The following is a 26,535-nucleotide window of genomic DNA, read 5'->3' as shown; positions in this document are numbered from 1 at the left end:
GCAATGAAGATTGTTTTTTTAATTATAGGTGAATCTGTCTGGGGGTTGTTTTTTTTTTATATATATATATATATATATATTGACAACACGTCCCTATATATCATGTATTGATTAATTGTTCAGCCCAGGAAATGCCACAAAATGCCCAGGGTAATGTTTTCACACTGACTGTTCTGTCTGACTAGCAGTTCAAATCTGAAATCTAAAACTGTTCAATTTACAATACTATATAAATCAGATAACACAGACATCTTTACAGCAGCAGGAAAAGCAAATGTTTAACACTTTTCATCGATAAATTACTGAAACAATGAAGCAATTAGCAAAATTGTTGACATTTCTTCTGTTCAACGACTGATCAATTAATGACTAATCGCTGCAGCCTTACCCTGTTTAGATTCACATCAGTTATCAGCATCTATGAATTTCGTATTTTCAAGTTCTTGGATGTGTAGTTGTTTATCTTAAGCTTTCCCATTATTGATGATATTGATGATACTTTTAAATTACAAGACATGTTGTAATATAAAAAAAACCCACACACAATAGTCAAAAATCAAGTTTATTTTAGTCAGTAAATAAACAGTTAAGAGCTGTTGCAGTCTTTTGTGTGAAAGGTGTCATCTCCTGATAAATACATTTTGGGGACCAGCACTATTCTTAGCTTCAGAGAGGGAGTAGCCAAGACGTTGTGTCAACTTCTTAATTCAAAAGATTGTACACCTGGTGTCCGGCTCTTCCGGCATGCACACATCTCTCTAAAGCTGTCCTTTTGTACTGCTTATTAACTCGCCGTCAGATGCAGCGAGTGTGCAGACAGTGAGATAGGCCGCAGACACACATCCGGCTGCTGGCAGCCAATTAAAATTTTTCATGTCCTGAGAGTCACATTTGAACACCTTGAATATCTTTCATTCGAGGATGTGTGTGTATGTGTGTTGTGTGTGGCGAGCTGACTTTCTATATACATATATATCCCCGTGTGTTGTTTTTGAGCGCGCATGTATAAAATAAATGACGAATTATGTGTCTTTTAGCATGAGAGATCATTAAGGCAGCGCTTTTTGGAGGGACGTGCCATCTTTCTGTTTCCTGAGGGATCCATTCTGGCAGCCAGCAGCTATACTTGGATCTAAATATATTCAACCCTCATGTTGACAAAGGGAGTCATGGGCAGAAATTTCTGTAAAAGTACAGAAAAAGTGAGTGTATTTTATTTTGTCCCGCTGCCTCGAGCGGTCCAGTAAATGTAATAGTCGTTCTTTAAGGGATAAACAAAATGGTTGGTTTACCCCTGCCAGACCCATGGCTCAGATGATATGCTGTGGAAAGTCTCCCTTGGTCAGAGTATGTGTGGAGATTTAGTTGTGTAAAGACTCTCGTGTTAGGCGCACGCTTTTTATTGTCACCCCGATGCCAGTTCAGCCAACATTTCTGTCCGATCTTACATGGATCCACATTTGTTTGACTCGGCTTGGAGGCGACCAGTCAGCAGAATAAAATTTAAAACATTTTAAAAAATCTCTACCCCTATTATTTAATCAGTCCATCGTTAGTGATTCAGCCTCACTCTCAGGTTTTCCAGACTCCAGATGCGGCTGGTGAAGGATCAGAGAGGCTAACCAGGGCTGCTGTGTAATACAGTCATTGGTTCTTTAACCATGATTGTAGATGACACTTCCCACAGCACCACACGCAGGTCCTGTTGGGCAGCAGCTCATGCACCTGGAGCACCTCATGGACCTCCACAACTGACTGCTCTGTCTACCATCAGGCACATCTGCCCCTCCAGACAGGCCTATCCAAAACAAACCTGTTGGCTGATGTGGTCATTATGTAGGCCCACAGAAAGGCTCCAATTGACTTATATGTGTGTAGAAATGTTCTTACTTCAACTACTGAAATGACATGTGCAATTTCTTTTCTTACTACAGTGTGCATGTCAGTGAATTAGAATCATTCTAAATTGACAGGCATGATTAGTTATTAGTATACTACCATGCCCCAATTTCTCTATATAGGGAAAGCTCTGTTGCAGCGGTGCAGCAGTGTAGAGAGCTATTGCTCATTGCAAAGAAGACTGTGATGGTAAAAATGTAGAAAAACTTTACTGCTTGTGAAAATCAAATAGTAGTTTCAGACATAGAAGCCAGAAAAGGCAGATTTGGCTTATAAACATGTCATTGGCACAACCATTTGGAGCCCGATTGTGAACTCTGTGTACAGCCTGCACATGCAGTACTCCGTAACATAATAAAAAAGTTGGTACATGAGCAGATCTGTTGAACTGAGCTAAATAAATCTCTTAGAAACACTGAACTGGCTGCTGGTTAACCAAGCGCATGTATCGAAGTCGAATCTGATGGGAACATGAATCACATTCTAATATAGAAATTCTGATATATAAAACTACTGTATACATTAATAATTTCATAACATTCACAATGATGATTTATGAATTACAATATCTTGGCTATTACTTTTATAATTAGTAATTAAATTGTGAATTAGCAAGTTCACATTTTTATATGTATATTTAAGCCCAGTCATTTTATAAAATAATTGTAGTTCTAATACACTGGTTACACTGAATCAATATTGTCGTCTTTATTTGTATTTGTTAAAGGCCTGAAGAAAAAGTCATGTTAAATTATGTATTTTGTATTTTATCTGAGACCCATGGACGAATTGGATTGTTTTCACCCCATATCCCTGATCCATGTTTTACACTGATATAGTATAAATACTGCATTTGTATTATTATAATTGTATTATTGTACAGCAAACCTCAGAGTGGAGTTGAGCATGTACTTTTTTTTCTTCTTGTTTCATTTTGGTTCTGATTGATTGCTCAGAGGAGTGAAGTTTACATCACTAATACTTTTACTGAAAGGTAACTGCACATGTTGCAGCAGGCCAAGAGGCTGTCACTGTAAGCATTGGTGATATCTTGTGAGAAAAGCTGTTTTCATAGCCTGTGTTGTGTTGGTATCTCATAGTTACTCGCTGAGCACAAAGCTTGTTCTGTCATTATTCTGCCTGTCTCCCTTTATCTCTCTTTGCCTTTCTCCCTCTCTCGGGTGTTATTGGACTCATCCCATAGAATCATTTCTTTGTAATGAGTATGGGCATGTCCTTTCAGCAAGTCTGTGCTGGCTTTCTAGTCTGCAAGTCCCATCGACTCCTATAATAGACCTTCAGTGATACTGCGTTCAAAATCTGTCTTATGAGTGTTATCCACTCACCTCTTCTAGGGGTGAAAGGTAAATAATGCTATAATTTACTCTTTAATCAAAAAACTTGCAGCTTAAATTCTGGTCAGCTACAGCAATTTCCAATGGCAATGAACTGTCACAGCTTAAAGCATCAAATATCATCAAATATCTCTATAAGAACATCACAAATCAAATCACTCCTGAAGCATAATCCACTGCTGTGTAGGCTTTGTACTCTATATGACCTTGTTCAGCGAGCATGCATCTCTCTTTTAGGGAGGAGACAGGAGAACTTTTTCCAAGTGTTGACTTTTTTCTAAGTATCTACCTTTCTGCAGCTTTTTTGCAAGTATTTCATGCATACATGATGGGTTAAAAAGGTAAATTTCATGCATTAAAATTGTTGAATAATTGGATCTGTTTTCAATTACATTGCATCGGCGAATACGGCGAGTGTCCCCTATGCAGCGAACAGAGTGAAATCACAGAGTGGCTCTATGTTATGAACACCGGCTTTGTGACTTCCAGCGAGGATCCTCACACACAGTAATGCTCTGCAAACACAGAAACTGTAGCTCTATAAAAACAGCCAGTTCAATAACTCTTATTTATTGTATTAATCGATTAATAGAATATCATTTTGACGAGTGTGGAATTAATAATGCATTGTGCAAACCTGTGTGGATTACGACGTGTCAAAGCAAGCTCTTCTCATTAATATGGTTTGCTGTTGGGACATCTTGATTTGCTGAAGCAGCTACAGTGTGTGTCAATACTTAGAGTTTTGGCTCAGTGCAGCTTCTCATACTATCAGGACATGAGATGGCCTGTAGGTCCCTGGTGTGCCTGGTAATAGTTTTCTTCATCTCATTGTCTTCTCCTAAATGTGTGTGTGTAAACTTTCTCCCACAATAGATGTGTCTCTTGGCCCACGCTCCAGCTGAAGTCTCTGTGACTGCAGCGCAGTCTGGATCTCAGCCCTCCTAGTGATGCAACCGATTTGGCTGAACCTGTTCAACCCTCAAAACACATGCAGGAGGAGTCACTTAAGGACTTTGCAGTGCACAAGTGCAGCAGTATCTCACGTCTTACAGGACATTAATTTAGTTCTGTCCGGGGCCAAAAACAAAGGCAGGAGTTTTATGGATGCCTGATAGAGGAAGAGGAGATGTGGGGTGGAGGGAGGCGGGGGGGCTCTTAAGCAGGAATGTGCAGCAGCATCTGTTCTGTTGCACCGATTCTTGGAAGTGATGCAGGTTGCAATGTCTGCGTGTTCTGAGTACTCCGGAGTCTGTTGACTCACCGCACAGATAAGACCTCCTTATCACAGCTCTCCCCTCCCCTCACTCTCTCATAATGGCTTCAAGCTTTAATGTGCGTCCCCGAGTCAGCCGGCTCGCAGGTAAATACAGCGCCAGGAAGCAGCCGGCAGTCAGGCAGCACACTGTATGCTCACAGTCTGTTTATTTGTTTATGCATCGAGGTGGAAAAAGATCCGAGGACAAATGGACTGAGGGAGCCACTAGCATTTTCTGCTCAGTGTCACATTCAATGTGTTGTTCTCTCCACTGCTGTGGTTGTCATTGTTTTTAATAATACCTACCATAATTATATGGGGTGAATGATCTGTCATTTAAAGTCTCCCATAAAGAGACATTAGAATAGCTGTGCACCACTGACTGATGGAAAAAATTCCAAAACTGCAACCACAAGTTAATATGGAACATAATCATTAAAAAGATGAGACTTAAATAATATTTGATTTCCTGTATTAATGAAAAACTAATCCTGGATTCCTCTGATGGAAACTACGATTTGATAAAGAATAAAAACAGATTGTGAGGCAGTTTTCCTCACTTTTAAACCATCGCTGTAATATTCATCATTTATAAAGGAGCCTAGCTGTTGCCTTCAGTGGGGAAACAGTGAAAACCAAACAAACAATATTGATGCACTGATTTTTTTTCTTTATTTTTTTTCTTTTTAACCCCCAATCCAACTCATCCCAACTCTCTTCTGAAAATATTTAGGAAAATTTGATCTAATATCATAATGTTGGAGTCTTCAGATCATTGCCTTTTAAGTGAGCTTTCAGTTTGATGATCAGCTTTCCTCGTGGCAGGAATCCGCCAGGGGTTTTTCCGCTTCCCCCCAACTTTTGACACAAGATTGTTCTGCCACATCTGGCAGTAACATTTTTTAATAACTCCATAATAAACATCAAGGGCTCTGCTCAGTTCACAAGAGACCCTGAGCTCAGTCGCAGAGAAGTTATGATGATGTCAGCTTATTAACGATTCTACAACTCTTAGCCTTCACTTTTTCTTTTTTTATTTGTCAGGTGGTCAGTGGAAAAAAAATAAATCTTTTTTTTTTTTTTTTTAAGCGTTTTTATTGTTAGGAAGCCAGAGAAAAGTGACAAATTTATATTTTACAGGGACTGGACACATTCCCTATCCCACCAGAGTTTAACATCTACCACTCTCACTAGCCTCATTATCCTTGTGTTTCAGCTAAAGTCGTGTTCAGATATTAAAATGAGTCCAGCCGAGCCAGGTTTCTGAGCGGCCACATGGAAATTCGTTGAAGCGAGTCCGCTGGCAGCCCCGCAGCCTGAACGTGGCACAGCGGGTTTAATTCATGTTGTCACTGAGCCGCTGACGCTGAAACCCAACCTTGAAACTTGTTCGCTGATTGTACCGCACCTCCTTGCTCAAGACGATGGAAACGTCGATGGAAAACATAATTTGAACCTGGCGGCATCACCGTTCATTTGGGATAATTTGAATTGGGCTCGTTACAGCAGCACTCAGCGCTTCCCTTTTGAGCCTCGCGTTTCCATGAAAGCCAACTCGAGAACTTACAGTAGAAATGGTGGCCCATCTTTTTTTCTCTTTGTTTCCCAATCTGAAAGACGAGCCTCAAGCTTGTCATCATCATAATGAGGAGCTGCACATTACGGCTGGCAACAGGTGGCCTCCAGATGATGGCCCAGGACCTGCCTGCTTCTTCCAATCAATGTTATTAACAAAACAGCCTTGTTTCCACTTTATTTGAGAGCAGTGTTATTCAAATACGGGCAAGGCAACAGGAAAAATATCTGGACAGTAGTAATGTCACATACGGCAGGCTAAATAAACTTCAGTGTATTTGTTACCATAATATACTTGTTATACTTCTTCTTCTTTTTTGTAATAATTGATGAGAATGATGACGATTCCTACAAAGAACAACTTAAAATAACTGCGTTAAAGCAGTAAAATGATCAAATAACAAAATAAGACTATTTGATATTGATTATCAGTAAAAGTTCTGTAAAAGATTTAATGCTTGCTCGTAATGATTGGTTTCATATAGTACGTTGATGTTACATCTAAATTCATAATACAAGGAATGGCAAATGACATGACTAAGCTGTTTTTACTTTATAGTTTGTATTCATTTTACCAAACTTTAGATTCACAGATTTTCTGTTTGTTAAAGCTGCTGTAGTTATTATAAAAAATAAATGGTCGATTAGAACTCTAATTCTGTGTTTCTTAAATTCAGCAGCAGCTGCCAGAGGGGGATGTGGAAAGATTGTGGCGTCTCGCAGCTAATTTGAAGGGGAAAATAACAAAAGTAGGATTTGGTTAAAAAAAAAAAAAAAAAGAAGAAGCCACAAATACATCCATGTATTTGTGTTTTAAGAATAAAAATAAACACAAAAGTAAGATTACAGAGTGGTTTGTGGTTTATCTTAGCTTGAGTATCTAGTGTATTATTGACAAATCGTAAATAATGTAGCTCTTACTATTAAGCAGCTGGAAAACATCAAGCTTTCGACACTCTAAGTAATGGCATTAATGCAAATTTGACCCATTTGACTGTACTGGGGGATTAAAGAAGCAGACCAAACTAAAACATCGGCGATTCCAGGATTCTTTAGAAGATCATAATAATGATGTATTTCAGGATTCCTCAGAAAATCATTTTATATTTATATTCAGGATGTAACACACTCACAAATATAGCAGGATAGAAGCCACAGAGTGTTTGTGGCCACAGACATTTGATCGTTTGTCATTCCAGTTTAGCCTTATTTTATGCACTTATGCAGTCATGTGGCTCGTCTGAGATCTTTTTTGCCGTATTGTCAATCATAATTGAGAGAATTATAATAAAATATAGTGGACATGCCAAGTTTTAGAGGAAATTTGTGATTAAAGCTAATAAGAGGTGGGGAGAACAGAGGAGAAAAAGAAGAGTAAAGTAGTATTACAAGCATTAATCATCCACAAATGCTAAACGCTAATGTGTGCGTGCCTGGTATTTCCTAACACTCGTTGGTAATTGGCCATAACATCTTAGCTTCTAACAACTGGTCTCAAAGTTGGCTATTAGCATGTCAAGTGCTTGCAAATCCAACAAATGAGAATTCCACACAGAGAACATTATTAGTCTGTAGGATGTTTGGAATTCGCAGGAAAAGGATTTTAAGAAAAAAGATGGGAACCCCTGCTGTGTGCCAGAGGATTGTTCCCAGGAAAAACATACCAGACGCCGAGTGTGTAGAGCAGCAGATGTCAAACCTTTGATGAACTGGCTGTACATTCAGTCAGCGTCGTATCGATATGTGGGAGATTACAAAGTCAATTTCTTCTAAATGAAAAAAGTCAGGAAATATCACTTTGAGCACAGATGCGCTTCACATTTCGCGTCTGGATTCGTTGTAGTTCAGTGTCTTTGCCGTGATGACACCCGGCCAGATTTGACACCCACCATGGCAGCGAGCTTGACTACCTTAATCTCAATCTGGGGTCTGGAGGCGGGCGAGGGAAGGGGCAGGCAGCCTGCTAGCGATTATCCCGCAGACGGACTGGGATCGTGCCTGTGTTTCCTTTTCAGTCGCGGGGTCTCAGCCAGTATGCGCTCACTGGCCCACCACAACACTCCTAATATCTTTGGCCCGCTGTCACGCACGCACACACACACTGGAAACAATCAAAGTTTTTAAAAAATGGCACAGGAAGAAAGTGGCCAGAGGTTTGGGCCCCACTGCCTGCATTCTTATTATTGTAGCCCACGTCTGTAATTACAATGTTAACACTGGGCGCTGCGGACCGAACTAGCAGGACTTTGTGGAGAGAGAGAAAGAAAGAAAACATGTGGGGCAAGAGCGAGCTGGATAGAGAATGGAGTCAGAAGAGGGGGGCGGGGGGATTTAAGGGGAAAGGGGTCATACTTGCCTTTTGGACAGTGTGTGTCATAACTCTTGTCATGTGTCGTGCTGTAGCAGTGTTTCTGCAGTTATATAAGTGGAAAATTAGTCATGGTTGTTTTTCGGTGATGGATCCAGATCCACTTCTGGTGTTGCTGGTGAAAAGTATGGCCTAATGTAACACCAGGAAAAAAGCTTCATTTTAAAGCATTAGGATCATTTATCTGAAGCAAATGCATGTGTTTAAAAATTTAACTTGGAAGAAGCGTGTTGAAATTTTCAAGGTATACTAATCTTCTCTCTGTGTGTGTCTCCTCCCGTTCAGCCACCCCCCACTTGTGTCCGTCTCTCACTGACTTCTTTTCCATTCTCCTTCCTGGCTGAAACCAATGTTCACATTCCTCAGCTAGGCACTGGAGATTTCTCAAATTCTTCCCCGTGTCACTCACTGGAGAAAGGTGGCTTTATATTCGCCAAATCCACTCATATTGACATATTGAAAAATCATATAGGCTCATAGTTTTGACAGACACTCAGAATAAAGACACATTGTGAGGATTAGCCGCGGTTGTTCTGTTGTTTTTGAAAGAGACAGACTGTATCGCTCAACCCAGGCTGTCTCTCATGCAGATCAAACAGATGAGATTAATTACCGCAGACTGTTTAAAAACGGACACAAAAATTAAAATGAGGAAGCGGAGTTACACTTTTTTTCTCCTGTTCCTTCTCTCTCGTGCAGTGATTGTTGGCTAAACACAATTTTGATACCAGATGATAATGATGATGGCGATGACAGTTTTTGTTATGAAACGGGCTTCTAAAAGCAAAAGGCCCTTTAGATTGGACAGGCTTTTGCTTCTTTGGGCCAGGTCGTCAGTTTTCCACTGGAGAGGACGGTTTAGTTAAGGAGCCTTGGCCAGAGGTGTGGGCAGATTGAGATCATCGAGGTCAGCATGAAGGCTGATAGCAGGGACTCAGTGGAAAAGGCAGTGTCTGAAGTCACAAGGACAGAGAGACATCCAAGACATCCGAGACATCCACTAGGATACAACACACTGTACCAGATATTCTGTGCCCAGGGATTCTCCAGATCCTTTAAAAGTCAGTAATAAATCATGAGGTCAGTTACATAACTGTAATCAGACCAACTGTAATAAAAATATTCCTCGGCATTGATTAGAGATTTTTATGGGTTTTTGTTTCTCACATCAACATTTCAAGACTTTTATTAATGTATCATGGACTTGCATCAAATAAAGAGTCATGACTCTTTTTTTTAATTATTACATTCTTTTGGATTCTACTATCAAACACATTTGGGAATTATTAAAAATTATTTAAACCCATATTTATTTACTCAGACCTTCCATTTATTGTTTCTGAACTCACATTAGTTGTTCAGTTTAAAATATTTGACTTGTATTATATCGTGGAAACAGCATCAACGATTCAAGCCTCTGGTTGGGTGTTTCCCATGGCAGCATTTGACTGACATCTGAAGCTTGACAGTACTCAGAGACATGCTGTCAACTTTTGTGGTAGCCCTCGATTGTAGCCCAATCAATATTAATATAAAATGTTTCCCTCCTTTTTTCAACCAGCTCACATTGTTATTGTAATGAAATGCTGCTGATTGGAGACGTCTGGCCCTTTTCAACACTCAATATTGGGATCTATTGTGCTATTAAGTTCTGTCTGTTCAGCCATCACTGATCAAATCTACCATCCAGTTATTTTCTTCTTACTTAACCTTTGTTGCTTCTGGTGAAAACATCAGTATATGAAGACAGGATTTTTCTAAGAAATATCTACCTGACTTGAGATGTGAAAGCTTTTTTGGATTGAGTGTGTTTGAGCCATTTTTATTTATTTTTTGTGTTGTCCAAGTCAGTGATAAAGTCTCAAGTCTGGAATTCTGAAACTACGGTTATTAATCCTCTGGAGCATCTGAGCCGCAGTATCCCTGCCAGTCTAAGCTACTGTAATGGTGGCGGGATATAATATATTACTTTTTTGTCCATGCTCAGGAGTTCTTGGATGCTGCAAATTTTTGGAAAAATAATAGATCTTTTTATCCCTTCTTTAAAAAATATGTTCTGTGTGCATAATATCCATTGATGACACCAATCTAAATTCTTCAGCACGGTAAATGATGGTAGGTGTTGTGTTCAGTCACTGTAAAGGAGACAATAGATTTAGGACATGGATTTTGGGAGCCAGATGCAGTGGCCTCTGTAAGATTATTGTGCTCCTGTAGGAATGTTATGGCTACTTGGACACATTAAACACGTTTCCTGTGTGGAGGTTTATACAGAGCTGGGGGGGGGGGGGGGTGTTTGACTATTCTCCTTCATAGCTTCCTCATATTGTGTTTTGTGGTGTTTAATAGAGCTGTGGCATTGTCTTGTGATGCTCCTACCACCACAACTCACCACAGCTTTCACAGTATTGTCTTTCAACTGTTATCATTGGAACTAAATCTCCCCAAAATTGACACACAATGGTGCAGACTCCCTTTTTTATATCATCTAGGCAGGAAACACTTAATTTCTCATTTTATTTGCTAGGGAGGTTTGGATATGTTTTAAATGAATATTTATATTAAAAGTGCACTAATGTTATTATTTTGTACAGTATGTAGGTGCAAATGCTGCCAAATTAAAACAGTTAATGATGCAATACGAAGTAGGCTTGTTCTTGTATTAGAAGTTTAAATGTTTCACACAAAAATTCTAAAAGTTTTCTTTTGGCAAAAATAAAGAAATGCTGTCAGATAAAGATTGACTTCCACTTATATATTAATATTTTAATTTTAACACATTTTAAACACAGCCAACAAAAGTTTAATAGTTTATTCATTTTTTTTCAATGATTAATCTCCTGATTATTTTCTCAATAAATCAATCACCTCTAATAAAAACAATTCAACACTGTTACATGACTTTAACCAGACTAAGCTTCACAATGTCGCTTGTGGTTGTGAGGCTGTAGCATTATATCGTGCCATGCAGTGTTTTCCTGTTATTCTTTCCACCCCCTGTAGTGTTGAGTAGCCTAACCAAGGAGGCCACTGTGGAGGAGGACGTTGCTTTTCACCATGACATACTACTGTGCATTTAACATTTTCCATCTCATTAGAAAATTCAAGTCCATTTACACCAGATACTATAGTTAATTTCATTTTATATACAAGTTATCCTACTGAGAAAAACTCCTCCTTACAAGAAATAGTAAAGATGTTATAACCACAGGAACTCCTCCTTTGTTATGTTATACGTGGCTTTATAGACCCTTTAAAAATCGTTGATTGATTTTTATCGCTTCGCTGTCTGCCCGTTCATGCAGCTGCCTGTGAGATGCTCACAAAGAGCTGTCATCAAATCAGAGTGTGCAGCAGTAGTTCTGTCTGTGTGTACACACTGATGCACAGTCAGGGGTACAGTGTGGTTGGAGGGCAGAAAGGTAGTGTGTGTGTGTATGCGTGTGTGTGTGTCAGGGAGTAATTGAGTTGAATTGGTTTTAATGGGTCTTTATGGGATGTTTGGAGTTATTTCTGTCTGAGGTCTCCTCTGGCGTCCTGGCTCCTCTGGAGGATGGCTTGGCCCTCCGCCCAGTGCAGAGGCTGTTCCTACACTTTCTCCTCCTGCTTTTTCATTTTTCTCGTGCTCTCTCACCCCCTTCTCTCTTTCTGGTTCTCACTTTCCCTCTCTCTGTCGTGAGAGAGAGAGAGAAAGAGCGAGTGATTGTATGGCACCAAAAGAACGAGCGAGTGTTTGTGTTTCCTCCCGCTCCCGCCTTCCCTCTGAGCTGTGATTTAACAGGGGCCTCTGGTTCGCCGAGCACTCACCCCTTCTCCGCTAATCGCAGAGCGCCACTTTAAAGGCCCCAGCAAGTAGTCGAGCCTCGTCCCGACTCTCATTTGTCATGGAGATCACATGGTGGCGCATGAGTTAGGACCCTGCGGTGGCTGCGCAATTACAGGGTCGGCGGGAAGAGAGCGAAGCCAGCGGATCCAGCGGCAAGGACGACTCCTCGGTGGCGGTACAGAACTAAACTTTCTCTTCCTGTCACATTTTGATGGATGGCCTGAGGGAAGAGAAGACATACTATATGGGAAGACCAGGAGTCACTTACAGTCTAGCGTGTCTCTGTGTGTGTGCATACAGTACAAGCACAGCAGATTTTGTTTTTGTCATCATCACTATTTTTAAATAATTCTTGGACTATTTAGTGGCGTGAAAAAATACAGATCCATCAAATAAGTGTTGGCAACTTCCCCTGGAAAGACTCTTGCATGTGTTTTGAAAAAGTTTTAGAACTCATTCGAAAGCACATTATGGGATTCTGCACCAGTCAAACCGCAGCCCAAATTTAGCTCCAAGTATGAACTGTTTTTATTCACTTCTCGTCCCCACAGTCTGTACACTGTCCTCTTTGAATGAGTTATTGCCCTGTGATAAGGGTTGGATTTCCTGTTCTCTACTTTCATGTGTGTCCCTATATGTCATGACCTTATAACACTTAACGCAAAAATACCACAACAGCATCTGTGGTAGGAGATAACCCGTGAAAGTGACTCGCTGTCATTTATCAATCAATCCTGAACGAGCAGCAATGGGGAAGCCATGTGTGTCCGCACGTGTGGTTATGTGGTGTTGCACATGCTTTTGTTGGGGCCTCCCCAATCTGTCTATGTGTGTGACTGAGTACATATGCCATGGGAGAGTGACAGCTCTGACCTTAGCCTCTGAGGCCATGCCAGGTCACTGGTCGCCAGGTTCTCAGTGGTGAGGCGCTGGAACTGAGAGCACAGGCCCCCGTCAAAGCAGAGGAAGATAAATGGACAGTTTGAAGGACGGATTGAAGGTGGGGAAACGAGTGACGAGCATGAGACAAACCACTTCATGGAGGAAAGAAGTGCAGGAAGGAAGGAGCCTGATGGAGGAAAGAGACGGAACGTAGAAGTAACGATGATGGAGCGACTGCGGCAGGACAAGCTCCACGCTGCTCATTAGGTTTGGGTGTGTATGGGAATGGCAGTAAACATGACATTTCCCCTTCAGCCAGCGGAACGACTCCGGCATCTAATGACAGCCTTGTAGCACAATGAGTAGTAAAGCTGCAGCCACCAGAGCTGTCGCCCTGCCCAACTACCACCAGCTGCCACCAACTCTTTCTGTCTTAGAGCCAGGGCCAAGGCAGGGAGCTGGATGTTTCAAGCACTCACAGCAATAATATACTGAGTTGATAACAAACAGCACAGAAGTTGAAGAAATGTATTCCACCGACCAAAAACAGTAACAGTCTAATGTTGGTGCGGGTGCTAGCTAACTGCTTAAGTATACCCCCAAATATTTTCTAGACTTAAAGGCACTAACTTCTCTTTTTTGGCTGTGTGAAAGCTATGTGAAGCAATTACATGTTTATCTACCCGGCCTTACATTGACATATGTTCACCCTCCACCAAAACGAAACTGGTGTCACTGAGGTGATGCCGCAGTTACCCGAGCTACCACTTAAATCGAGTATGGCTGTGGGTGTGTAGCCTTGTTTTGTCATGTAATTACTGTCTGGGGAAATTTTAGTAGTAAATGACAAGTTTACTAATTTATAGCTCAACGTTCCTGCAGATTGTTGGCTTTTCTCAGAAGGGAAACAGTGTTAGGAAACATTCAAAATAAATTGTAGTGAACTTGGAACTGTGAAAAAGTTATAAATACAATTCAAACACAGTAGAAGTCAAACATTTTCACAACACAAATTGTAAAATTAGTTTTCTATACATGAAATTATGGGACAAAGCAGCTCCACCACTTTCTGGTACAACTTTATTTATACATTTCATCCATGAATTTCTCCTATTGAATTATTTTCACCCTTTTCCATTTGTCAACACTGAATCTCCTCTAGCTTTTGTTTTACTGTAGAAATCCCTTATGGCTTTGGTTTAGTCTTTGAAAGAGATCCACTTCACTAGCAGAACAGGATCGTTTCCAGAATAAACCCACATTCAACTTCACACTCAGGCCCTGCCTCGCATCTCTGCTTTCCCCACTTGCCTCTTTTTTGCGTCTTTTCTTAGATTGTCTACCATCAGTATCTTCCTTAATGTTGGTGTAGAGTCAGTTTCTCTGTCTAAACAAGCTCTTCTAACTGCTCTTGTTTTGGTAAGAGGATGCTCTTTGATTCAGAGGACATGAGTCACACAGTAATAAACTCATCAGGCACGAGTCCATGGTGTAAAACCATAACAAAGAGGTCCCCCAGTCGGCACGTCTTCCTGAGGTTGTGTTGAAAGATTCATGACATGTTTAACTGTCCTGTCCTCATTCTAGGCATATAATTTCTCCCCCTTGGATTCGACTAACTGATCATCTTCATGCACTGTCCAAACGTACTTCCTGTGGCTCCACCGCTGCCTTATAAGTAACGGCTTTGCCCCCATTCCGAGTCCCAATTTTACCGACATGAAAGGTGGCTGTCATGGGCAAATAAGAGGACTGGATGACTTTTAGAGAAAAGGGTCAAACCGCACAATGAGAGTGGATGATTCTGTCTCCTGAAAACCCATCCAGCAACCGGAAGCAACTGGGTTAAAGGCTACAACCACAATTACTATGTAGACGTTAGAGTGCTGTCACAGTCTCCTGTCAGAGATGTAAAAATGATACACTGTGTGTGTGTGTGTGTGTGTGTGTGTGTGTGTGTGTGTGTGTGTGTGTGTGTGTGTGTGTGTGTGTGTGTGTGTGTGTGTGTGTGTGTGTGTGTGTGTGTGTGTGTGTGTGTGTGTGTGTGTGTGTGTGTGTTGTTTCCATCTCTTGAGACTGTGTAATGGACCCTCAGACATGGAGGTGAGTTGGACATTGAGGCCATGAATAGGTTACATTCTGACAGCAGGAGCCATTACACGTGTCCCTTAAAATAAATACTGAATACAGTACATTAAAGTGGAGAGAAATGTGTACCCAACAAATGTTAAAATAGAAGGAACAGTTTGTGAATTAATTTAGGCATGGCAAGGTCGGTTGGTCGGTCAGTTGTTTGCTTGTTCGGTCGGTTAGACAGATGGCCCACCACTTTGGTCATTTGATCATTTGACCTCAATCACATACAAATCTGTGATACAACTTGAAGTATCATACAGATTTGTATCTGATTGAGGTCAAATGATGCCCTCTGACCAATTGTAGGAGGAGTTCACTCTGAATCACAAGGTGCAGCAACATTACCACTAATGAAATGTTAGTGGTAATTGGTCACTGTGACCTTGCCTTTTGTTTATAAAGATGTTTATTTCCATTTGCCAGCATATACCTGAAAAGGGTCTGTGACTGAAACATTACATATATTAAAGTATCTTAATTTAGTAAGTGAAGACAGTGTGCAAGTGTCCCCTCTTCTTTGTAGTATGTGGCATTGTCAGTTCCAAAATTTTATTTGGCAATAGACAATTAAGCTTCATTTATACTTCTGTGGTAAATGGATTGCTCCCTTACCACTGTAGCTATGGTGGCTATATGTTGACTCCGTAACTATGCTGTAGTCAACCTTTTTAAAAATGCATTTCAGACTTAGTTGGCAACAGAAATGGCACGTACCAACCCACAAGAACTGGATTTGGTCAGTTTGAGTTTTCTCCCACGAGCCTCCGATGTTTTAAAAAAGGTTTGCTCTTAAACGCACCTCTAGCAAAGCAATTTCCTCTGTAAACTGCTCATTGCAAATCCCACTCTGTATCATAGTGAACAAAACAGACAGCATAGAATAGTCCCATATTCACAAATCAAAACACATACTCCCTTGCGTCAAAAATAAATCCAGCTTTAGCCTTGTTATACTTACAGAGGTTGAGCAGTGCAATGCGTATCTACCAAGTCCAGAAAAGGAAGCGATTAAATCAAATATCTCTGGTTCTGTACCTTACTGAGTTCATAAAGCAACACGTAGCAGCAGTTCAGTGAGAAAGTGTCATAGTGTTAATGTAACAGTGTGTATTATTGTTTCTCCTGTTACTCTGTGACTCAAATGCAGTGACTTCATTTTATGAATTGCATTACCTGCTGTACCAGCGCACCCACTGCCAATTTACTTCCACCAGACATGACTCCATTTTGCCATTTTTCGAGCATATTGTCATGTGATGCAATGGTATGCACTCCTCCTTCTGTAGTAGCCTGCCGAAGTCGCTTATGCCCAGCTAGTGGAAACTTTGGCGGCAACCGTCAATTGTGTTTTAAGCAAGAGTGTTTAGGGGCAAGTCTATTAACTGAGTTTTTCCCCGAGCCCCCAGTGTCTGACATTCTATCCCACGATATTATAAAAACAGTGGCAGCCTCCTTTTGTGTCAAAAGCATCTGAAGAATGCACTCCTGATGCAGCGAGCACTATGATGGGTATACCGTATCCCCTCAGGGAGATGACCAACAGGGAGATCAGGGCCACGCTGGTGTCCCAGTGTAAAATTGGAAGTTTTATTAGTGCAGTTTTTGTGTGTGTGTCTGCGCAGTGTGTGTAAGATGAGGAATGGGTTCAGCATCAGGGCGGGGGTAGAAGATCGGGCAGCGGCACTGTTTATTCGCCAGACCTGCATGAGTCATCGTGCTCAGGCGAACCTAACAACAACATGTCATATCAAGACATCGCCCTACTCTCAACCCCTCGCTTGATTCCTCCTCACCCTGCAGATTGCCAACTGTTGTTATTGTCTTCCAGTGTTGTTATTAACTTCCACATTCCTGAAGACGGTGTCATATAATCAGTGATTTTTGCACACTGAACTCATTCAACTCGAAGTGCTAAATATGCACGCCTGGTAACCTGGCGCGGACATTGAGGTTAGCTTTTCAACACTAGTGTTGAATGAAAAACTTTAAGACTGTTCACATTCTAGCTTCTAAATAGCTCAGCGCACATAACAGTGTTTCCACTGTGCCCCACCAGGAAGAGGCATGTTGGCATCTCGTGAAGTGTCTCAGAGAATGACACAGAGCTGACTCACGGGCCCCCGATACAAGCATGTGTGATAGTGGTACAAGCTTTTCCACAGTTATTCAATCCTTCACAATCACAGCCAAACCCAGGACCTCAGCAATGTAAACATTTGCCTGTTTAGCATCAGCAAGAAGCCCCAGAATGCCCCTGTGTTTGATACTATGCGGTCCTGTTAGGGGAAAAGATCTGTCAGGCCTAATTTATAGCACCATATGGCCATGTGCTGCTTATTTTCAGTGAGTGTAGTTACGTTGGATGCTTTGCTTGGTTTGTGGCTTTGAGAGAGTTACCCCCTCTGTGTTTAAATGAAGAGGGCATCGTATAGTGCTGTTATTTCAGTGCATATACACTCAGCAGGGATTCCTCTCCACTTGCACATAATAGTCAACATACATTTGTGCTTCATTCTTACTGAAAATGTATTGAAATCACAACTTCAATAATCAGTTTTGGTCTTCCGTTGTCTTCACTAACATGAATTATATCAGAAAGACAACAACTGGGTAGAGGAGAGAAAATGTTTGCTGAAGTTGCAGAGAACAGACATAGCTTTGGTCTGGACCGGTGGCAAGTGGATGAGATTATAGTATAGTATTGGTTTTATGCTGTGGCAGATAACGGGTGGAGCAGAGGCATCCTGCAGTAATGTCAGGTTACAGAAAACCCAAATGCAAATGCCTGGGAGGCTGAGACCTCTAATGTCCATGATTGTCCCGTTGGCCCCGCGTACCAGCCTAAATCAGCCCTCCAGCTCATACTGTTGTGTCATATCCATTTTATACACACAGTGGCACAGCCAGACACACACACACACACACACACACACACACACAGCCCGAGGGTGGTAAGCAGATATAGCATACCACAGCAGGCAGCCATGTGAACCACCCTTACTTGGTAACAGCCGTTGTCTCCCGGCGCCCACGCACCGCCTCGCCAGTGGCACCTCCGGTAGTTAAGCTCTCACCTCTACAGTGTCTCTCTCACACAAGCACACATCCATCATACAATCATTCTTTTGTGTCCAAGCAGAGAAGTTTGTTTGCCTGTTGACCATTTGACAAACACTTTAATGCTTTTTCCATTCGCCCTCCTGTAATAATTAAACTGCCTGAGTGAGTTCAACTGCAGACCACTTTCAAATGTTTATCAAGTGTGCGGATACATGCTGCCACTCCTGAACATATGAGAATATGTAACAAGATGCTTGAGAATATAAAAATGTATTTAATTCAGTCATAATCATCCTAATTATCAATGTGCTGACTATATAATTTACTTGATTTGAGTGAGCTTAGATAGTTTCTGCTGGTTTGATGCTTTGAAGCTAAACTGAGAACCTTCTATAATCATTTGTACGTGTCTTTGTTTTTCAGTCGGTGGTGAAAACTGGACGTTTGCTCATCAGTCATGAGGCACCAATAACCGGAGGCTTTGCAGCTGAAATCAGCTCTACAGTACAGGTGAGTGTATACACGGATCTGGTGGGTAAGATGTTTGTGTGTGTGTGTGTGTGTGTGTGTGTGTGTGTGTGTTTGTCTGTGTCTGGAACACACTGTGTTTGATTAGATTTTATTGGGATTTGAAGCTCCCAGGGGTAGGAGGTGGCCTTCAAAGGTATTGGGCTTAATAGGTTGCAATGGTTTTGTCAATAAAAGTCCCACTTTGTAATAAAGCTAAAATAGGCTTTCACTGAATGGCCCAGAGCAACAGAGACTTCATGTTACTGCTCACTAAGAAGCCCTTACATCTGCCTGTCTGTAGCCATGTACAGGAGTGTTGCAGGGGCAGGATGCTGGGACTCAAACATGGGAGTTTCCCGGTGTTCTCCCCAAAAAATAGTAAAAAGGATTTATTTTAATCTCACTTGAGTGTTATACGAATTACGAATTGTCACAAGATTGTCATTAACATAATCTTCCCTTGAATAATATAAACAATTCTACAATTCTAAACCCATAAAACATCTTTTTGTATGCATCTTAAGGATTTAATATTTATCAAATAGGGGCTGTTTTAGAAAAGGGTTGTGATATTAAAGGGCTGAGAACACCTAATGTACATTTCACTATATTACACAAACATACTTCTATTTACTTATATCAACCCATAAAAGCCAGAGTGATAAAAAATGCTCTCCCTCCTCTCAGAGTTAAAACTCTGTCAAATATGACGTGAAACAAATACTGTTCAGTTCTGACTGACTTATACTTTCTTAGGTTTTCTTAATTATTAAAAGTAATCTAGTATTTTTATCTGTACATCTGTATTTATACTGCAAACAGGAACTCCTTATAGTTAATACAGCAGCAATTTTCATGGTGAAAACTAGACAAAATGTTAACAAAAACATGATTTAAAGGTGTTGCCCACAGCTAACTCACTTAGTCCACTGAAACATTATACTGACACAGCCCCGAAGCATTGAGGGAACTGTAGTTCAAAAATATATATTATGATTTTCCTGAGTAGAAGTTAGAAAAAAATGAGCATCCATCAATATATTTGTTTTGCTTTATCGATACATTTTTGACATAACTAAGGCTTAAAAATGTCTCCTCAACATTGATATATGTTGTGTGTTGAAAATTTGTGAGCATATATGCAATAAATCTCACAATTTTGAATTTCTAAAAACATTTTTTCCCTTAAAGGCTGTGATAGAACATGTCAGATATCACTGACATGCAAGTTGAGGCCATTTCAGAGTAGACCGAGTTCATATATTGAGGAGCAGCTTCATTCTCAACAGTTGTCTACAAAGGTACACAGAGGCTGTTTTTGTAAGTTTATGATCCTCATCTGAGAGTGTTGATACAGTGGATCTTACTAACCATATAAGGTTTACGAAATATTGCCTGTTGCTGACAATACAAAAGGCCTGGACAGTGTAACCAAGACATGCCAGAGACTGCGTGCTGACAAATTCTAAGCTAAGTGTGACGCATGACTAAATGAAAAGTGTTCCCCTTCCTGTCTTCCTAATTACATCTATTTGTGCATAGTGAGATACTGGTCTTCAGTATGTGGGGTGTTTCTGCTCGTGAGGCTCTTAGCAGTGAGTATCACTGTCCTCTCAATGAGCAATTTGCATCTCGACAGTGACGACGCTTCCCCTTTATACACGCCTCCTCACAAATCATCTGGTTGTCTGCACAACACTTACCGTGAATGGTTTCCTTCATAATATGCACAAACTCAGAGTTGAAGCTGTAAAATCAATCGATCCTCTCCTCGTTTACTGTCAGTCAGATGTTTTCTCCCCCTTTCACTGAGGGCTTAAATGGCCAGTGAGTCATCCTCATCATTTCCACGTTTCCATGTATTCACATTGTATAGGAGTGACGTATGTTGTTGGTGTATTGCATTGATTTGCAGTTGGATGCTCTTCTTGGTTCTAGCTGAGCTTTAAAAGGAAGCAGTTCTCTGTCACACTAGCCCTGTTTACACCAGGCACTAACATGCATCTTGGGTGATCCAATCACAAATGAACAGCTGTAAGAACGTCTGGTTACACCTGGCATTAGAATGTGTCTCCACATGCGTTCCTAGTGACAACTTGTGATCAGTTCTCACTTTCCCGCCCTACATGCAAGTAAACATACTGTACATCATTTCTGTTCACAAAGACCACATTCATTGCTGTTTTGAACCAGCTGGAGGATCTGGGGTCCGTTTACCCTCCACCCAAAGCTGTGTTCAACTTGTTCTATAACAGAATAAACAAATATTCAGTGAATTGTGTGCCCCTCATGACAATCAAATGCCTCTTGATTTTCTCTAGTACAGGGTATGGACAAATATATATAACAGTTATAGAGTTATATGTAGCCATCCACTTGCAGCTGTGTCTCTTCATTGAAAGATGCTGTGTGCATTTACGCACCAGGCACAGCAGCATTACTTCATTGATTATCTAAATCTCCCAACATGCCGACAAGTCAGGATCTGATGTTAATTAATGTTCTGTGTTCTTCTCATCCAAAAGGTCAGCTGTTACACACACAGTCCAGGTTCATACAGTGAAATAGTTTGGAGTAAAGCAGCCGTCCTTCTGATTAATCATGACCTCCATCATGTCGAGCAGCACAGCAAAACTAAAAACTGTAATTATCAATTTGACAGGACAGAGAAACTATCCAGCGACCAAGTTTCGCTTCTGAAATATTTTTGTATTTTAGCCAGACAAGCAAAAAGAAGTTATTTTCTGATTTTGGTCTAATTTCTAATCTAGCTGTCTATTTGAAGACAAAAATGACTTGAAGGATTGGGGAGAAATGGGAAGTGGGTTTGGTTGGGGTTTTCTTGTTTATTTTTTGTTTTGTTTTTTGTTCCAATTCACACGAAAAATGCAAACAAAAAGTTGAACACGGCTTTGGACAGAGAGTACACATACCAAGAGGCAACAAAGTAAAGGACTTTCAGTTGAGTTGTATTATCTTCAGTGTGGTCCAGGACACATACGCATTCACACATCTAAAAGAATGTGGCCACACGCAACCTCTTCTGAATGAGATCTGAGCAACTGGATCTCAGTGCATCTTGGGTGTCTTCACAGCTTTGCTTAGAGCTGTTAATTTGTGATCGTATTACCCAAGATGCATGTTAATGTCAGATGTAGACAGGACCACTGCTGAACTTTACATTATATTATAGTTACTTCTTCAAAGGGAGCGTGATGTGCTTGCTTTGGGCACACAGATGGACCTTCTCAGAAATATGATAACTTGCCACAGAGCTGCCATAATGTAGGGCTTACATATAATAAGGCTAGCTACTAGTTACTATAGTTACTAGCTAAAAACAAAAGTTTAAAATAGTCAATAAGCCAAATCCTCTTAGACAATGTGGGTGTCATCAACATCATACACATTTCAGCCAGTTACCAACTTATGAGGCTATAACATTTCTAAATAAAGAACCATCTGATTCAGCTAATAAACAACATCAAGCTTTGTCTTTTGCCAATTCCGCCCAGATGAACATGGTTGGCATTATCAAAACCAACAGCCAGTCTTTTGTGTGTCTTGTTTTGCGGACCACGTGTGACGTTTTAACCAGATTTAGAAGAAAAATACAAATGTTTGATATTTACAGAGTAGAGAAGTGGCTTATTTCGAGTGGTTTAAGAGATTTTTTTTTTGGCTGTTTTTATTGTTTTTCCTTCACCATGAAACTGGGTCACCATATTGAATGCAAGATGACTACAGCTGCTGCCCTCTGAAGAGGGGCAACCTGAACCCAGCTTTTTAAAGTGTATTTTTCTACATTTTTCGTTCTACAGGGGGGTGATAGGGTGTTGCATACAGAGATAAGATCTTGGGCGGAGCCTTGCTACGACTCAGAGTTTGGTCGAAACCTCAGTGACTCACCATAAAATAACTGGGATGTGGCGCTGGCTACGGTTTAGAGCCCCACATTGCTGGACTAAAAGTCAGAATCTGAACCAGAACTGATGCCTGAATTTCTTATTTTAATTAGTTTCTTAAGGAAGGTATTTTGTAAAATAAAAACATTCATTGGATTATCTTTTGTCTTGATGCCGAGAGAAGTGAAACAAACAATATGACTATAATTGCGTTCTTTCAAAGCATAAACAAAAACATATTCTTAGGAGCTTTATAGAGACTTCAAATGATATGTTAAAGTGCATTGCATAGTTTTAGATTACATGTCACTAGGTGCAGTTTATATAATGTTTTGTATTAAATGGTTAAGATGGTTAAAAACACAGTAATTAAACAAACACTAAATGGCAAAGATTTTGAAAAAAAGCTCCCCTAAAGTCAGATACAAACTGCACCTTTTAATGTACTCTAGTGTGTCTATCAGTATTTCAGGTATACTATTACTTTCAGTAAATTACAATTGTGCAATTTTTTCTTTCACTTTAAAGTCTGTGCAATATCAATATGACACTGAGGTACATTATCATTATGACAACACCAATATTACTCTTCTACATAATGTTGCTATTTTGTGACTTATTGCTTGTGTACTTATTATTTATTCGTTTTTATTCTTTTTATTGATACCCTGTCTACCTCTGCTATCCACTTGCTGCTGTAACACTGTAAATTTTCCCATTGTGTGACTAATCTTATCTTATATAGTTTGTGACTAAAACACTGAAGCCCAGTCATTAGGTTGCTTTCACAATGCTGGAGCCACTGTCTGTATACATGCCAAAATGACCCCTTTCAAGATATTGTCATAACAGACTTGGTTAAGATTGCTTCTTCTTCCTTACCGTCATCACAGGAGTTTCCTTCATTACCCTCCATCATTTTTCTCCTTCCTCCGGAGCTTTTCTTGTGCAGTGTCACTTTTCTTTAACTCACAAACACGCTATGATTTGTGTTTGTTTCGGCCAATGCACAGTTTGTCACATGCTCTAATGTGGTCTCCTCATTCGTCAATGCAGTTTGAGTTTGCCAGCTCAAATTCAGCAGAAAAATTGTCATGTATGAATGAATTTGAAAAGGAGTATGAGTCACTATGCCGATGTTGATATGACTGATTGTGCGGTCCCACTTGGCGTAGATAATGGGATGGAATATAAATGCTACCAAAAATACAGCTTTGAGCAGAAACATTGAGTCACAGGTCATCAGCAAATACCATGACTGTTATAATAAATAAAAGGCAGTTGGGTTTCAGGATGCAGGAGGACTTGCACAGAGGAACAGCAGTGTGGAGCGGTACCACACCTCCCTGTTTATTCGCTTATTGTGGTTTTTACCCCTCCCAGGCTCAAGATAAAGGGACACTGGTTGTCAGTAAACCTTGTATAGTCTAGGCACTGTTGTCTGGGAGCTGTAGACTATTATTTTTGTAGAGTGGCTTCAACTACTACCTATCCACCTAAGGCTCCTGCGCCCTCACATAAAGCTCCTTCTATGTGTTTGATTTACCCATTTGTATTAAGAACAGAGGAGAGTTTGGCAGGACCTGGCAAGTGACCATCATCAGGCTTTGGCTGCAGCTCTCGTGATTTAATTATGTGTCATTGGCTGGCTCTTTCACGAATGTTTGGCTGATGACTGGATAGGACAAAGTGGGGCAGAATGAGATGTGGCCAATGGCGATGCTTTTATGGACCTCGGGGATGCAAAGAGAGAAGTGGTGAATCACCCCTCTTTCTTCGACTCTGTAAGCCATCACAGAATTGATGGTTTGCAGAGTAGAGATTCTTTGCCTGATTGGTTTGGGTTTGGAGGAAAAAGTTATTTTTTTCATTGGTCATTAAAGAAAACAATGAAGTGCTGCGTAAGTGTTACCGTTAACAGACTGTGTATTACAAGAACTCTCAACTACTTGGCAAGATAAGTGCAGATCACATGCCTCATATACCCCACAGTATTAAAAGTCTCAAGTAGTCTTAACTACAGCTTGTCCTCCACCCAACCATACATCATACTGCATTGAATCACATAGCAACGTCACTCAGGGGTTCTCACAGTTATCTATGAGGCCCTTGAATTTCCTGGTTTTAGTTCCACTGGTAGAGCTTTCCATTATTTCTGTGTAATTCAAACCAACAGAATCCAGCGTCCAGCCCTGAGCATCCTACCGAGTTGTGGTACTGTTCTGGGACACGGTTCAAAGACTGCAGACTCTATTTTGGCTCAGTTGGTGTTAGCTGAGGATGAAAGTTTGCACGTTTTCTGCCATATAGTCCTTCTGAATCCCAGTCTAACTACTGGTTGCCTGTCTGGCTTGTCTGACTGGGAGACAGCATAGGCCCTAGGCGGCAGGCATGGTGCCCTACTGTAAAAGTCATGGCAGTCGCCCCACGTCTTTCTCCATTAGGGGAAACACTAAACTGCCTTCAAAGGATAGCGTTTATACAAGAAGGCCCCTTTATAGACTGTAGAATTGGGTAGAAGTACCACTAGGCTGGATAAGAAAGTTATATAATGGTGGTATATTGCGCTTGCTGCTCAATCCTGTCAGGCCCTGTCAGTTGCCTTATAGCCTAAAGCTGATTGACTCATTAGACATTTGGTCCCTTCATATAACTGCAGGGGTCCTAGAGTCGTTTCAGCTTCTGAACTAGCTCAACTTATGAACTAAAATCAATGCACACCATAAATTGAGATGAACGGATAAAAAATGTTGAGACAACTTTGGTATTTTTGGAGCATTACCCTGGAGCAGAAAATAAATTCAAACCTAGTTAAATCAAAAAAGTTTAACGTCAATTTTAAAATACTTTTTAAGGTCGGTATTTCCTGCAGCTGACTTAGAAAAGAACAAGGTTTTATTGAAATAGGCTACTGTTGGAGATGGTACTTTTTATTTTTATTTCTCCCAGTTTCAAAATCAGAATATCATGTCTTCTGTGAAATAGTTAAAACCTAAAAACATCATAGCAAGTATAAGTGATTTATGTAAGTATAGCATGCTAATGTTTAGCCTGTTAGTATGCAAATGCTTTGCTGTTGGAGTGTGATTAAGAGGTTAATGTTAAGTCTTATAAAGATAAGGGATATGTTAGCTTGCCACTCCCACAGTCTATACAGTAGGTTAAATAATACAGTCTGTTTCTTTTGACTAAATAAAAGGTTTTGTAACATGATATGGTTTTACAAACCAGTATCTGTGATCCCAGCCAGTTCTCAGTTGAAATCAAGCATCCGCAAATGATATTGTTACTTCTCTGTCTGACTGCAACCCCCAATCTGCGGGTGTTTGAGACAAACTGATTGTTTTGAGACGGGACTTCATCCCTGCAACTCCAAGCCCCTGCTGTGAAGTATTTTTAAATCCTGTGCCACTGCAGGACGCAAGCTTTTTGGTAATGCCATGTTGACATATTTTTATTCCGACATTTAAGTATATTACATATAATGATGCACTTCCCAAAAGATAAACACCGATTTGAATGAAATCTGAGTTGTGTGGCCATTCTTCGTCCAGCTGTGGTGGCAGGCAGGCATACTACTGTACTTTGCTCCCACTTCCAGTAAATGTATTTAGAGGAGATTGCAGATGTGATCCAGACCAAAGAGAGAACTCCCTGCTACTGTCTGCCTGGTCGTCTGTAGTAGGGCAGAGAATAGCTCTTGAGGTTGTAATCTCGATGTACATGGATAATCACACTGCTACCTCCATCAATACACTGAG

The 26,535-nt window shown here is 40.6% G+C and overlaps 1 protein-coding gene across 1 annotated transcript in view; it reads left to right on the top strand.

Annotated features, from left to right (window-relative positions):
* bckdhb (branched chain keto acid dehydrogenase E1 subunit beta) overlaps window positions 1-26,535 on the top strand; it is a 55,186-nt gene that overhangs the window by 21,739 nt on the left and 6,912 nt on the right. The window contains exon 9 of the mRNA XM_062421994.1: window positions 18,783-18,869. Within this exon, the coding sequence (XP_062277978.1) occupies window positions 18,783-18,869 (87 nt within the window). The remainder of the gene's footprint in view (window positions 1-18,782; window positions 18,870-26,535) is intronic.

Source organism: Scomber scombrus, chromosome 7 (genome assembly GCF_963691925.1).
Source record: "Scomber scombrus chromosome 7, fScoSco1.1, whole genome shotgun sequence".
Lineage (NCBI taxonomy): Eukaryota > Metazoa > Chordata > Actinopteri > Scombriformes > Scombridae > Scomber > Scomber scombrus.
This window is presented reverse-complemented; position numbering and strand designations above follow the sequence as displayed.